This window comes from Lissotriton vulgaris, chromosome 5 (assembly GCF_964263255.1).
Source record: "Lissotriton vulgaris chromosome 5, aLisVul1.2, whole genome shotgun sequence".
In the NCBI taxonomy this organism is placed as follows: Eukaryota; Metazoa; Chordata; class Amphibia; order Caudata; family Salamandridae; genus Lissotriton; species Lissotriton vulgaris.
The window spans coordinates 1,858,512,800-1,858,528,446 of record NC_141693.1 but is presented as its reverse complement, the minus strand read 5'-3'; the positions used below and the strand labels follow the sequence as shown (position 1 = coordinate 1,858,528,446).

Genomic DNA, 15,647 nt, shown 5'->3' with positions numbered 1-15,647 from the left:
TGCATCACTTACACCACACTAGAAACAGTATGTCGGACAAAGGAGGAAACTCTGAGTCTCCCCTTGTGTCAGTTGACCCTCCACAGGTCATCCCTTCAGGATATACTGTGCTGAGCTTCAAGGAGTTAAGACGACTGTGTCACTCCAGGAAGATTCAGCAGGGGTCTAACCCCACAACGTCCTTTCTGATTGGTCTCTTGGAGACTTATGATGCCAGAAGAGCTGAGAAACTTCGTAGCTCTTCTAATCCAGAAGGAGACATGCCTCCCCTCGAGGGAACCCGGGACGATCCTGACCTCATCCACCTCGCAACTGAGAACGAAGATGTGGAGGAGGATGAGGATGAGGATCTCTCTGGGGATGAGGCAGATAAGGGACAGGTAGAAGTCGTCAGGCTGCGCAGGTCCAACTTAAGCAAACATGATAGCGGTACTGGGGGACCCCTGGGGCCACTATCAGGTCAGCTTAACATTGGGAATGGACGAGCCCGATCTCTGTCAAGAGACTCTGGCAGATCCCTTCAAACCAATGGCTCTCACAACTCTTCTCAGAGAGGGATGACGTCCCCTCAGAGGAGAGTGTACGAAGCTAAGGAAAGGGCAGCCAATCTAAGGATTGAAAGGGAAGAACTTGCCCTGGCCAAAGAAAGGCTTGCCTTTGCTAGAGAGCAACAGTTAAGTGGGGTAGTCCCCACTGGTGGCAGCAATGTACCTAGTAATAGGGAAAAGAGTTTCGATACGAAACACCTTGGTAAGATAGTGCCCCCCTTTAAACAAGGGGACGACATCCACAAATGGATTACTGCTTTGGAGAGGGCCTGCACTGTGCAGGGTGTTCCCCAGAGTCAGTGGGCAGCTATCTTGTGGCTCTCCTTTGAAGGAAAAGGAAGAGACAAGCTCCTCACCACAAGGGTGGAGGATGCTAACAATTACCAAATCTTGAAAAATACACTCGTTGAAGGGTTCGGCCTAACCACTGAGCAGTACAGGGTGCTGTTCAGGGATACCCAGAAAACGCAGTCTCAAGATTGGTCTGATTTTGTCGATTGTGCCACTAAGGCTTTTGAGGGCTGGTTGCTGGGCAGTAAGGTTACTGATTATCAAGGATTGTATAATTTGATGATGAGAGAACAAATTTTAAACAATTGTCAGAACCAGTTGTTGCATCAGCATCTTGTCGACTCGGATCTGACCTCTCCCCAAGAATTGGGAAAGAAGGCAGACAGATGGGTTCGTACAAGAGTTAAACAGAACCAGGGCCAGAATCAAGGTGGTCAGAAGAAAGCAGACCAGAAGGGTAAAGATTCTAAAGGGGAACAAAATGACCAGAAGTCTTCGACAGATCCCCAACAACCCAATGAGGGTGGGGGTCAGGCTCCCCAAAAGAAGAAAGAAGGCCAATCCAAACGATGGTGCCAGTACTGTAAAAGTAAATCTCACTGGTTTAGTGAGTGCACCAAGAAAGGAGGAGGGCAGACTCCTGCCACTGCAGCCCCTAAGGCACCTGTGCCCCCTAGTACAGTCAGCAGTGGTAGTGCGCCTCCCAAGGGTTTAGTAGGGTTAACCCTGGGTTCTGAGGGGCGTGACAACTTAGTTGGCACACTCACTCAGGCTGTCCTTGTCAGTACAGGGGACGCGGACGTATCCCCTGACGTAAGCCCCAATACTTTGGGCAAATACCGACAGACGCCTTTCATAAATGGAAAGATGGCTCAGGCCTATAGGGACACTTGTGCTAGCGTCACCATGGTGACGCCTAACTTTGTGGACCCTGGACAGATCATGCCAGGTACAGAATTCCTGGTGACCAATGAAAGCAATGTCACTACCAATCATAGTATGGCAATTGTAGCTTTCTCCTGGGGAGGGGTAACTGGCCAAAAGAAGGTTGTAGTTAGTCCAGACCTCCCAGTGGATTGTTTGTTGGGCAATGATTTGGAGTCGTCACAATGGTCAGAAGTGGAGCACCGGACTCACATGGAAATGTTAGGTTTGCCAGCACATGTGTTCGCTGTGACCAGGTCACAGGTCAGGAAATGCCCCACTGAACAGGTGCTGGATCCTGGAACAATGGACCAGACGCCTCCCAAGAAAAAGAGCAGTAGGGTTAAGGCTGCGCCTTCCCCCTTGCCCCAGGTCGAGGATCAAGTCTCGGAGGAGGCTGACCTACAGGAATTGAGGGAAACTGAGCCAAGGGAATTCGAACTTGATCAAGTTGAATTCTTGGGTTCAGGGGGACCCTCAAGGGAAGACCTGGGGAAGGACCAGTTAGACTGCCCTTCTCTTGAACCCCTCAGACAGCAGGCTGCTGCTGAGGCTGCTGGGAACGCCACAGGTACCCACAAGGTATACTGGGAAGATGGACTCCTGTACACTGAGTCAAGAGACCCCAAGCCTGGCATGACCAGGAGGCTGGTTGTACCCTTGTCTCAGCGTGGTTTCCTACTTACCTTGGCCCACGAGATTCCCTTAGCAGGTCACTTAGGCCAGACGAAAACGTGGGACAGGCTCGTCTCACACTTTCACTGGCCTCACATGAACGAAGATACCAAGGAGTTTTGCCGCTCCTGTGTCACTTGCCAAGCCAGTGGTAAGTCAGGTGGCACGACAAAGGCCCCCCTTATACCAATGCCTGTGGTGGGGGTGCCCTTTGAACGGGTGGGGATCGACATCGTCGGTCCCATGGAACCACCTACAGCCTCAGGGCACAAGTTTATACTGGTGGTAGTGGATCATGCCACCAGGTATCCTGAAGCTATTCCCCTTAGGACCACTACAGCACCTGTTGTGGCAAGAGCCCTAGTTGGAGTATTCTCCAGAGTGGGCTTCCCTAAGGAGGTCGTCTCCGACAGAGGTGCAAACTTTATGTCGAGCTACTTAACTGCTATGTGGAAGGAATGTGGTGTCAACTACAAGTTCACTACACCCTATCATCCACAATGCAATGGGCTTGTTGAGAGATTCAACAGGACCCTTAAAGGGATGATTCACGGACTACCGGAAAAGCTTAGGCGTAGATGGGACGTCCTGATCCCCTGCCTCTTGTTCGCCTACAGAGAAGTCCCGCAGAAGGGGGTTGGCTACAGCCCTTTTGAACTTTTGTACGGGCATCCTGTAAGGGGACCCCTGTGTTTGGTGAAGGAAGGATGGGAGAGACCTCTCAAAAAGCCTGCAGCCAACATAGTGGACTATGTGCTTGGCCTCCGCTCGCGGATGGCTGAATACATGGAAAAGGCATCTGAAAACCTTAAGGCCAGCCAAGAACTCCAAAAAACTTGGCATGACCAAAAGGCTGTCTTGACTGTTTACCAGCCCGGACAGAAGGTGTGGGTGTTGGAGCCAGTGGCCCCAGCAGCACTCAAGGACAAATGGTCCGGGCCCTACACCATCCTGGAGAAAAAGGGAGAGGTCACCTACCTGGTCGACCTGGGAACTCCCCGGAGCCCCCACAGGGTGCTTCATGTCAACAGGCTAAAAGCATATGTCGACAGGAAGGACATGAGTTTGCTCATGGCCCTAGATGAGGGACAGGAAGAGGAGAGTGACCCTCTCCCCGACCTGCTCACTCAGAATCCTGACGATGGCTCGGTAGATGGTGTTGTCTTTTGTGGCAGCCTCTCCGAACATCAACAGAGCGACTGTAAACAGGTTCTTCAGTCGTTCAGACATATGTTTTCTCTAACACCCAGTCAGACCGATTGGTGCACCCATGAGGTTGACACTGGTGACAGCTTGCCCGTCAAGAGTAAAATCTACAGGCAGCCTGATCACGTTAGAGACTGCATCAAGAGTGAAGTGCAGAAAATGTTGGAGCTGGGAGTCATTGAACCCTCGGATAGCCCTTGGGCTAGTCCCGTAGTTCTAGTGCCGAAACCTCACACCCAGGGTGGTAAAAGAGAGATGAGGTTTTGCGTAGACTACAGGGGTCTCAATGCAGTCACTAAGACTGACGCCCACCCAATACCAAGGGCAGACGAGCTTATCGATAGACTGGCTTCGGCCAACTACTTAAGTACGTTTGACCTGACAGCTGGGTATTGGCAAATCAGGTTAGCTGAGGACGCCAAGCCTAAAACCGCATTTTCAACCCCTGGTGGGCATTATCAGTTCGTGGTGATGCCCTTTGGTCTGAAAAATGCGCCTGCCACCTTCCACCGGTTGGTGAATCAAGTCCTTACTGGGCTGGATGACTTCTGTGCGGCGTATCTTGACGATATTGCTGTCTTTAGCTCCACCTGGGAGGATCACCTGGTCCACCTGCGGAAGACGTTAGAGGCACTGCAAGCAGCAGGTCTCACTATCAAGGCCACCAAGTGCCAGATAGGGCAGACACAGGTTGTATACCTGGGCCACCTTGTAGGTGGAGGTCAGGTTCAGCCACTGGAGAGCAAGATACAGTCAATCAGGGACTGGGCTCCTCCAACCACCCAGACTCAGGTTCGAGCTTTCTTGGGCCTGACTGGTTACTATAGGAAGTTTGTCAGGAACTATGGTTCAATTGTGACACCATTAAACGAACTGACAAGTAAGAAAATGCCAAAAAAAGTTCAGTGGACAGCGAGCTGTCAAAAAGCATTCGATGACCTAAAGCAGGCCATGTGCACGGCGCCTATCCTCAAGAGTCCGGACTACTCCAAACCATTCATTGTCCAAACAGATGCTTCTGAGTTGGGTGTGGGAGCTGTTCTTTCTCAACTGAATTTTGATGGTCAAGACCAGCCCATTGCTTTTATAAGCAGAAGGCTGACCCCTAGAGAGAAGAATTGGTCAGCTATTGAGAGGGAGGCCTTTGCTGTGGTTTGGGCCCTGAAGAAGCTGAGGCCATACTTGTTTGGCACTCACTTCAAGATTCAGACCGACCATAAGCCCCTCTTGTGGCTAAATCAGATGAAGGGTGAAAACCCCAAACTGCTTAGGTGGTCCATTTCCCTACAGGGGATGGACTTTACAGTGGAACATAGACCTGGTACTGATCATGGCAATGCCGATGGGCTCTCCAGATATTTCCACTTAGAACAAGAAGACTCACCTGGTCAAGGATAGCTTATTGTTCCGACGTTTGGGGGGGGGTCATGTAGGAGAGTAGGGTCTGCAATCCTATGATCACCCAGATTTTTTGCTTTTGTTTCACTGGTTTACGACTTTCTCTGGCTGTGGGCCTGCTAATCAGACCCACAGCCTGGCTGTTCTCTTTCTAAATTACGATATGTACCCTAAGTGCATCTACCAATTGGTACTGGGCCACCTTATCAGACCCCGTAACGCAGGGCATAGGTGTACCCAGGGCCGCCAGGGGCTGAAGCATGTATTATGCCACCCCTGGCTGGCCTCCTAAAGTTGACACAACTGGCTGCACGACAGCTGGGGCGAAGACGTGTAACCACCCTTCGCTTTAGGTATAGTAGCTCTATATCTAACCATACAATGGACACCCGAGTTCCTATCAGTCACTCCTATGGCAGGCCTTAACGATCCTGAAGGCAGAGTGCGTGGGCTCGTGTGAGCTAGGTTCAGGCCCGAGCCGAGCCCGGTTGCAGCTTGCGGAATCAAGACCCAATAGCTGTTCCATGGTAACGCGTACCATATCGGTAACTCCGGTGTCGCGTTACCCAGGCATGTCGAGTAAGGTGTCATACGAATCGGGGTGCTGCCCTCTCACCAATGCTGGCGACGAGGTTAGCATTCCACCCTTCTAGAGGGACACGACATGTACGTAACTGTGAACCCCGGTTAAAGTTAACTGAAGCCTCAGCTCCACAAAATGGATGCTGCCACCACAGACACGAGTCTGACCTCCTGCTGCTGGGAGTCCTTCCAGCGAGGAGCACTTGGACAAAGGGTTTCCTGTCGAGGGCGCTGTTCGCACCGTCCCAGACAGGGTTTGTGTATTCTGGGTAGGTAGGGCTTTGGCGAGAAGGTGACTGCGGAGTGGCACCCCGGTGCTCACTACGCATCTGCCGGTTAGAACCAGTTCCAGGGGCGACAGCCCTGGCCTGGGGAAAGTCCGGCAGGGGAGAGGGGTGTAACTACCCCCCTTCCTGGTCCCACCCTTAGGGCAGGACCTAGTCATGTACCCACCCCTTTTCTTTAGAATAAAGACCGGAGCGGGGACCCTTCCAAATTAGATCATCTTTGATTCAAGAACTACTTTCTACGAAAGGACATTCAAGACTCTTCTCAAGATTTCTCCCTTGTGACTAAGGAGTAGTCACCCTGCATCAGCGGGCACCAACTAAGAACTCTGCGGTTTGCTGTAAGTCCTTCCTCAAGGAATCCGACGGCCCAGCTCGACGAGAACCGGCTTCCCTGGCACCTCTGACCTCTACCCACATCATCAGCTCAGCTGTGATCTGTGGGTGCGACGAGACCTCGAGGGACCGGCCATCATCAGAACCTGCACGCTCTTAAAACCAGCACGACCATCGAGGTAACTCTCTGGTGAGTGCTCTGGGGTCCGAGAAGCCCCGACCCTGAGCCGCTCCAGCACCGAAGTGCAGTCTCCCAGCATCTCCACGATCTGCGTGGGGCCCTTCTGCTCGCTGCTCAGCACGTTGTCTGGTCACTAGCCGCTGGCTTGTGCCCTTCTGTGACGACATCCGAGAATCATCACTGCTGGTCTGGTTGCTCCAGACTGGCCCTTGCTTCCAGCTTTGCGAGAAGCACCCCGGACCCTCCTGGTCCACTCAAGACGCCATCTTAGGCCCACCACGTGGCCCTGAGATCTGCCAAGGCTTGTTGCCCCATCCTGGGCCCAGCGACGCCGACAGCATCATCCTTCGTGGGACAGCTCGCACCTCCACCGTGGTCGCCGACAACGCCTCCTGGTCCGTGAGACTGCAGAGCCTAGCGTCGCCCACTCACCTGGTCGAGGTGACGGCCAACCGGTGCCTTCCTGGTACCTTCTGACTACTGGCTAGTAGTACGAACTTGGTCCCCTCTGCTTTCAGGTTTCATCAATCTCCGATCCAGGCTTGGATCTCTACGAACTATTCAGCACTGGTCGCCGGCCAGCAACTCCTTTTCTTCCGGCTCCTGGCTCGTCAGCGAAGACCCCGACGCCTGTAAGACTTGTGCAGCCGCAGCCCTCGTGGCTAGGTAACTCGGCATTTCGGTGCCTGCATAGCCTCCTTACTCTAGGGTCCTGAATCCCTCGCTTCCGACTTGCCTTATCGGGTCCGCCCGAGACCTTAATCGTTCCGTGTCCTCGGACACTTGTTTTAATTGTGCACTTGAAGTATTTGCTAAAGAGATTTGGTTTGTGCTTAGTACCCTGTCCTCATAAAGAGTACAGGGCTGTTGTGATTCTTAATAAATATATTGTTTATTTTCATAACACTTGTGTGGTGTCCTTTCACTGGGTGTTCAAGGGGTACATGTGTGGTAAACAGTTGGCTTAACGCGCCCTCTCGAGTCTTTAGCCTTAGACTGCTCGTATCCACGCTACTAGGATAGCTGGTCTATAGGTTGACTTACAACCAAACACCATAAGGGTCGTTGGAACGATACATAGCGGTCGCTAGAATAGCGAACGTTGCATATCGGGCCAACTTCTCACAGTGCTTGCTTCCTCGCTGCGGCTGCATGTCCTGCATGTTGGTCGTCCATCTTCAGGGGCGCAGCCGTCACGCACAATGCATGGCTCGGAGGTCTTGTGGGGGGGCTGGAGCGCAACATGCGCCTGGTGCTCTCCCCTCCTCCGGTAGCCTGGCCAGCAGGGCCCTTGCTACCTACTTAGGAGAGGATGTGGTCCGTCAGCATAAACGCCCAACGCTGGTGCTGGAAATCAGGGTTCGAGCCTCGAGGTCGCGTCCACATCCTGTGATTCTGGGCAAATCACTTAATCTCCCCGAGCCCGATTGTGTAATGTAAATACTGTGCTCATGCAAAGCGCTCCAATACCTTCAGGTCGAGTTCGCGCAAAAAAAAGTGTGTTTTTCAACGGTGGCCCAGTCCAGGCAGCCAGGAGCGGTGTTAAACGCCTGAAGCGGGCATTCAAGCTGCGCCATCCTGGGGGCCGTTTGCCCCGTACAGGCCTGTGCTGCGTGGGGGGCGGGGGGGTGGTCCGCATGGTTCCCTCGGCCGCAGGCCATCAAGCTCAGTGTGCGCAGTCTGAGGGAGCGCAGGTTTAACTCCGTGACATCTCCCCTGCCATCTCATTCCCCAACCCTCAGCTCTGCCTCTCCTTCACTCCCTGCCCCCTAGCTTCAATCCTGCATCAATCCGGGGGTGTCTGGTGCTTTGCTAAAGGGTGCAAATATAACCGGACTAGCACCCAGTTTAGATTTGCTTAGATAAGTGGTTAGCAAATTAGCGGAGAATTGTGAGAAAACAAAGAAAAAAAACATGGCACTCTAGTTCAGAAGTGTCAATAGTGTCACTGATGAGAATGCCCCGTACCTTCAATGTTTATCATCCTAGCCTTGGGCTAGAGTACGTAACTGAGTGGGGCTCTGTGTGTGTGGCTCCTTTGTGTGTGTGGGGCTCTGTGTGTGTGGGGGGGCTCTGTGTGGGTGTGGGTCTGTGTGTTTGTGTGTGGCATTTGCGAGAGATTAAGCTATTGGCATTGTAAATGGCAAAGCCATTTATTTATTTAAGTTGTTTTCAAAACCAACACATAAATGAAAAGTTTGTCATTTACAATGCCAATAGCTCTAACTTTTGCAAAGGCGAGACCATTTGCATTGTAAATACTTGTTTAACTGAGACATGGCTGCACCCCTGTAATTACTATACCAATTCCGGAAGGTTGCATGGTTCAAAGACTGGATAGGCAGACTAAAGTGGGCAGTGGGATAGCAATAATCTATAATGATACTGCAAAAGTCACTATACTGGAGCAACGTGGTAATGGTAAGATCGAAATCCTGATATTACGGATGGAGGCCCATTACTGCTGTCCTCCTGCTGACAAGTCCTATGCCTTTGTCTGGCTTGTCCCCACAGCGCCGATACTGCGACCATTGACCGGGAGCCTTCATCCACTGCGCATCATACCGCAGGGCTGTGTGAGTTGGTTTTCCACCACAGGGGACTCTTATCAGAGGATGGACTTCTCCTAGCTATTTTTCTTGTTACGCCTCACTTGTGGGGCTATTGGCCCTATCCTCTGAAACTGGCCCACCTGCCCGCATTTCTGACCTGCCTATCGCTGAACGAAATCTCTTCATTCAATCTGCGTGGGAAAACGGAGGGTCGCCAGCCCCACCTAACATTTGAGCCCCCCAAAAAGCGGCAACGCGATCCGCCTCAGCGGACCTTAACTCTGTGGACATGGAGCATGCACAGCCCTCCACACAGGCGTCTGAGAATGACGGTAAATACCTACTACTGGCAGTGCAACACACCCTCTCAGACTTGTCTGGGAAAATGGACACCATGAACAATCGCCTAGATTTCCTGGTACAAAAGGTGGACAAGCATGATGGCCAGCTGAAGGAGGCGGAGCGGCGCATCTCTGAGAACGAAGACACCAAGGCCCGGATGAAGACACAAATGGCAAGATAGATAAGTTGCTAAAAGTGATTGCGGCTAAGAGTGAGGACATCGAAGCCAGGAGCCGACGCAACAATGTACGCATCCTAGGCATTCTGAAAGTACGAACACTGGGCGCATGGAAGACTACATTGAGCGTCTCCTCAGAAGTTGGTGGTGGAGCGTGTGCATCGTTCGCTGGGCCCACGTCCCCCATCCGGCGAGGCCACCCGACCCATCATCGCACACCTTCTTATTTACAGGGATCGTGATGTCGCACTTCAGAAGGCCCGTGAGTTGAAACCACTGCAATTCGAGGGGAACAATTTCACTGTCTACCCCGATTTTACATTAGCGGTGCAGGAGGCATGCCGGAAATTCCTAGCTGTCGAGCAGAAACTCCTCAAGGCACAAATTGAATATGTGCTCCTATATCCTGCAAAGCTCTGCATCACTTATAACGGCAAACATGTTTTTGCACCAACCCGCAGCAGGTCGACGATTCTCTGAAAACCATTGCGAGGCGTTCACCGCGACATAATTAAGACTTCGGACCATCATCCTCGCCCAGTGGCTAGGCAGGGGCGGCAGATCCTCGTTGCTGTCTTCACTCATCTAGGGCTGTTACTGCTGGTCTGCGATGCACTGCACTGCTGCCAACTGACGCACCATTTCATGAGGGCAGCTGCCGCTTCTGTCAGTCTTCGTGGACTAGATTGGCGTCCTGCTTTGAATCACGGAAAGATAAGTGAATGACAGACTTAATTCATTGAACTCAGTTTTAACTGTATTTTGGTACTATTCGTCACATTGCTGGTAGAACTTTCACGGCACACGAAGCACCCTTCCCCCCTAGTGCCGCTTTCTACCAGTCGGGATAACACCCAGAGACTGTGTTGCAGATAGTGGCTGTTTAGGGGTCGGGTACACTACCCCCCTGGCGTATCCCTCATGGTAGATACCCCCCTGGCATTTTTTTCCCTATGTTTTACTCTACTCTTTTTTTGCTTTGATTTCATTGACCGTCACTTGTTAGTACAGTATGGCCATGTTTATTCGGCTTGTTGGCTGGGCTATGTATTCCCGGTACGATTGGGGTGCTGTTAGGTTGCGTAGGGTAACTTTCATTCATCTTGGAGACAATGCATTGCTGCCATTTATGTTGGAAGCGACAAACTGGATGAGATATTGGTTTCACTGCTCTAACACACACTGGGTACTACTTCCTTGGCACACGTCATACTGAGTTGAGGCACTCTACTGCACGACAGAAACAAGGCTCTTATGTCACATTGATACCCTGCGACGCTCATGCAGGCCAATCCACTCTGCATTAAACTAATCACATGGAATGACAGGGGCCTGCGCGATCCCCGCAGCGACAACAGATCTTGGCCTACTTAGATGGGCACCACATACAAATAGCCATGCTCCAGGAAACACATATGGACCCTAGGCTGCCCTCCTGCTATGGCTCTAGATGGGCCTCTGTGCGGGTGTTTTTGTCCTATTCCACATACTCACGAGGCACGCTTATCTTGACCAAAAGAAACACACTGATCATTCTGGGGAGCACATATAGTGATCCTCTGGCCGCGGCTGCCTGCTCTAGGGCTCCCTGGCCACACACTCAGTTTACCCTTGCCTGCAGCTATGGTCCAAACTCGGACGATCCTGAGTACTTTACGACATTCTGGGGACACATCCTAAAAATAGATTCTACACATGTCATACGGGGTGGGGACCTTAATACCGTTCTCTGCCCTTCCATATATCGCTCCAATCCCCAGCCACACCACTGTACACGCGTTTGGGTTGCCCTTTCTGGGTTGCTCACCGAACATGTCCTCGTAGACACCTGGCGGCATGTTCACCCCGCCACTAAAGAGGGAACCCATTACACACCTGGGCATGCCACCTGGTCTACACTCAACTGCTGGCTTTGCACCCATGGGATGGCTCCAATGGATCAAGACAGTCACTCGTCTGACTCGCACCTATTCAGACCATGCCCCTGTGTGCCGTGAATTAATGCCCACTAATAATGCTGTTGTCACCCCTCGCTGCTGGCGGCTTGTGCTGGAGACACTATTGGATGCGTTATTCCAAGCAGAACTGGGGGAAGATATTGAAAATTTCTTTGCTAGGAACAAGGGCTCGGTCGATGACGTCTGGTTCCTTTGGGAGGCATTCAAAGTTACGGTCAGGGGTATCTGCATCTCCAAAAGCTCTGGAGTGCTTCGAGACATTCAACGTAATCTGAAGCGTCTCGAGCTGGAAATTAAACAACTCTAAATGGACATGTGGGCCGCTGCTCCTGGCGCCACGCGCGCTGCACTCCACGAGAAGCTCACAGACTATACAGACACTGCAATTCGAGAGGTAAAGTTTAGGGGGCAACTATTTCACTGCCCGCCGCTACGGTGAGGGTGAACGACCTGGCCGTGCACTTGCTAATGCTATCAAGGCGCCCGGTTCTCGAACTATGTCCTATGTGGTGGCCAACAACGGTGTTTGATACAGGGATAGCTTGGACATCCTACAAATCTTTACTGAATACTATTCGGAATTATACACCTCACAACGCACGTCCCCCCTTGATTTTTCTACTTATTTAAAAGACATAGCTCTTGGATGGCTAGGGGACTCCCAACGGGAATTCCTCATGGCGCCCTTCGAGGATAATGAGCTACGAGAGGCCATCATGCAGATGGCATCAGGGAAGGCGCCTGGCACGGATGGGCTACCCGGTGACTTTCATAAAATGTACATTAACCAACTACTCCCAGTACTCAAGGAGGTATACCTTGAGGCTCATGAGACACAAACTTTGCCTGGCTTCATGAGGGGAAGCACTTATTACATCACTTCTGAAGCCTGGTAAACCAGCTGATCAATGTGAGTCGTATCGGCCGCTTTCTTTAATCAATACAGACGCAAAAATCCTCGCGAAACTTGTGGCAAATCGCCTTAGTCTGCTGATGGACAAACTCGTACTCCCGGACCAAGCTATAATCATGGCTTTCGGTCCCTAAATTATTTACAGCAGCATGTATTTAGGTTTCTGTCTTTCTACTCTGAACAGTAACTATTTTGTGTTGGAATGAGTGGTCTGTACACACATGTTGCTGCTTTTTTATGTGAACAACATGCTCTAGCTTATAATCTAATCAAACAGGAGGGGCCTCAAAAATGAACAAGGGCAGGTACTGGCCAGGAAATTAACTTTTGTCACAGTAATCCCCATTTCAGCATTATTAAATACCAGTCTCCTAATAAAGCAAACGCTCCTTCATTGTGTGGGTTCTTCTGAGCATCCCTGGGAATCTGTCTTTCCTCTGGTATCTCATCAGATTTTAGCTAACTGAGGTTTTATATAGATCGTTACATCACATGGGAGTGGTTGGCTTAATTCACACAAGGTGATTTTTTTTTTAGAAAGTGGCCACGTAATTATGTAGGCACACGTATACATGGTGCCAACAAAATGGCACAATTTCCTTTTTTCTAACTTAGACATGCTACGAAGTATTGGGAACACTGTACAGCATAGCTAAAAACCATTTACAAAGAAAATAGGTTCCAAAGCAGACCTATTGGCTTTGCCGATGCTTGTTGTGTTATTAATTCCACTACTCAGTTTCCTGTTTTTTGAGGTTTTTTTTATTCTCTATACTATAAGAACGTGTTTCTTTAGTGTTCAATAAATTGTTTTTTTTAAATGTTTAAAAAGTACAAAATGACTAAGACAAGTAGAGAATGTGTTAGGATCGACATTGAAATAAATATCAGTTCTTGTTATTTATTAAAAATGCTAATTTCTACTGGGTTCTGTTTTGAAACTGAGCTTTCTTTGTTCCACATTTAAATCGCTAGTGTCTTCTTTGTCTGCCATGACTGACCGGCTGGAGTCCATTGCAAGGCAGAATGGGTGAGTTTCTTCTTATTCATAGTTTTAGTTGAGGGATCCTTAACACAACATTACATATCTTTACAATGAGGGTAACCAATATCCAACTTGTGTACCCATGCATTTTTTTAGGATTCTGCACTGAAATCTTCCAATCTTCCCTATACCCCTCCAGTACCTAGACTAAACAGCTTGGTGTATTAAAGTTTGCTTATCGTGGTGGTGAAATGGCTTGTAACATGTTCTAGCCAAGATTTGAAGAGTGCAGGATGTTTTCCATTTTGTTAGGGCACAGACCTACTTTTTGAAGGACAAAAACTTGAAGAGCAGATAGCCCAAATGTTTTTGGGTTTTTAGGTCTTGCCTATGCAGCGCGCAAGCAGTGCTTAGGAAGGGACCTTTTGCAATCGCTCAGGACTTATGCCTAAATGTGTGCATGTTTTGCATTGGTTTGTATTGCCACTCGTGCACCTTTGGCGTTCCCTTGCGGGAGCGAGCAGCGGCGCCATCTGTTTTCAATTATGTTGATTGTGCTTTCAAAACAGATGGCGCCACTTCTCGCTCCCGCAAGGGAAACGCTGTGCGTGTCTGGCCCCTGTTAGAAACATTATCTGTGTGCTTTATCCCACAGTCATTTCCTTTTTCTATGTTCATTATTTATTGTGAGTGTGAGTCCCTTTCCCTAAATCTGTAAAAAAAAAAAAAAAAAAAAGATGTTTGTGCTTTGCGGCCTTTTTTAGTTTGAGCTGTGTAAATCGCAAATATGGCTCTGTGAAAGATTGTTTAAAACACATGGCTTTTGAACTGGAGGCCACGCCACACTTTGACCCTCTTCTGCCCTCCTGCTATCTGCCCCTAACATGGCACGATTTCTCCTTTGAGTCCCTTTCTCTTTTTTACATCGATTTTATTTTTTTATTTTTTCATTTCATTTGTGTTTAATATAAATTGTTTTTTGTGACCTTTTCCGTTTGTCCGTAAATTGCAAATACGGCTGGGTCAAAGATTGTTTACACTACATGACCTTTCAACTTATAGACGGCTAGGTCAACTTGGTAAAACATAGTGTACAACACATAGCCTTTCAACTCGATGCCACGCCGCACCTCTGACTGACTCTGCCCCAGCCCCTCCTTACAATGCAAGTGGCATCCACAGTGGCTCATCTTCTACAAAACTCCTCGGGTACCCTCCCAGTGGACACGCATCGAAGCCAGTACCACGGGACCCTGGCAGAGAACCCCTTCACTCCTCTGCCGAATTTAAGTTTGCAAAAGGTAAGTATAGAAAAGAAGCTGCCCACGTCCATGCCAGCATCTGGCCCGCTCCTCTCTCACGCCATCCTTCTTAACAAACCCTCCCTTCACATGCTTGCCTATCCGTTCCAATAACCTCTCCCTCCTCCGACCTAATGTCAACATTACCGTCCGTACTCACCTCTACTGCAGTCCTTTAGCACCTCCCTTCACCTTCACCTCTACACCTTACCACTATGGCTCACTTCACTGTACCCCTCACCCGGCCCATCTCACGGTGTTCTCTATGTCCCCACCCACACCCCTCCTACACACATTTAGACCTTCCGTCACACTTGAGAGAAGCCCGCATCCTGCTCGGTTCCGAGCTGGCAGGCAGCCATAAGCTAATATGAAACATTTACTAAAAGTGAACTTTTATTTTAAACTCAAGAAAACCAAAAGAGCCTCCCTGGAATGTGCTGTGTTTTGAAACGTCTTGGCCCTTATGCCTGGCATGCAGCACATAACTGGGCCCCGCAGACAGCACGCTGAAGGCACTGTTTGTTTAATCCTTTCTAACTATCACCCCCCTCCTTCCCGGGACAAGGGAACTAAAAACATTCTAACTTCTCAACAGCCCTGCTGTCTGCCTGCCTTGCCATTCTACGAGAGATCTCACCAGCCCCGATGAAAGTCCATCCTAGCCCAACCAATCACCTCCGTTCTGATCGGTAGCATGCATCACCGCCATCACAGGGAACCACAGGCCGCCGCCAAGGCCCCTCAGCCTTGGACTGCAATGTTGGCAGACTGATAGAACTGAGACCTCACACAGCTCCGTTAATGTATATTTCATAGCGGAAAACAGCAAAACAACAGAAATTAAACACGGGCTGCACGTATGTTCTCAACCTTCAATTGATGCATGGATGGGTAATGGATGCTTAGGCAGATAATGCTGGTGCAGGGGTGGTTAAATGAATGCACAAATGATTAAATACGTGATATCTGACTAGACACTGATTCCAA

General features: G+C 50.0%; 1 protein-coding gene across 2 annotated transcripts in view; it reads left to right on the top strand.

Annotated features, from left to right (window-relative positions):
• Positions 1-15,647, top strand: part of MED1 (mediator complex subunit 1) — a 459,486-nt gene that overhangs the window by 96,396 nt on the left and 347,443 nt on the right. For both annotated transcript variants that reach the window (XM_086924345.1, XM_086924344.1), the window contains one exon: positions 13,347-13,401. In XM_086924345.1, the coding sequence (XP_086780471.1) occupies positions 13,347-13,401 (55 nt within the window). The remainder of the gene's footprint in view (positions 1-13,346; positions 13,402-15,647) is intronic.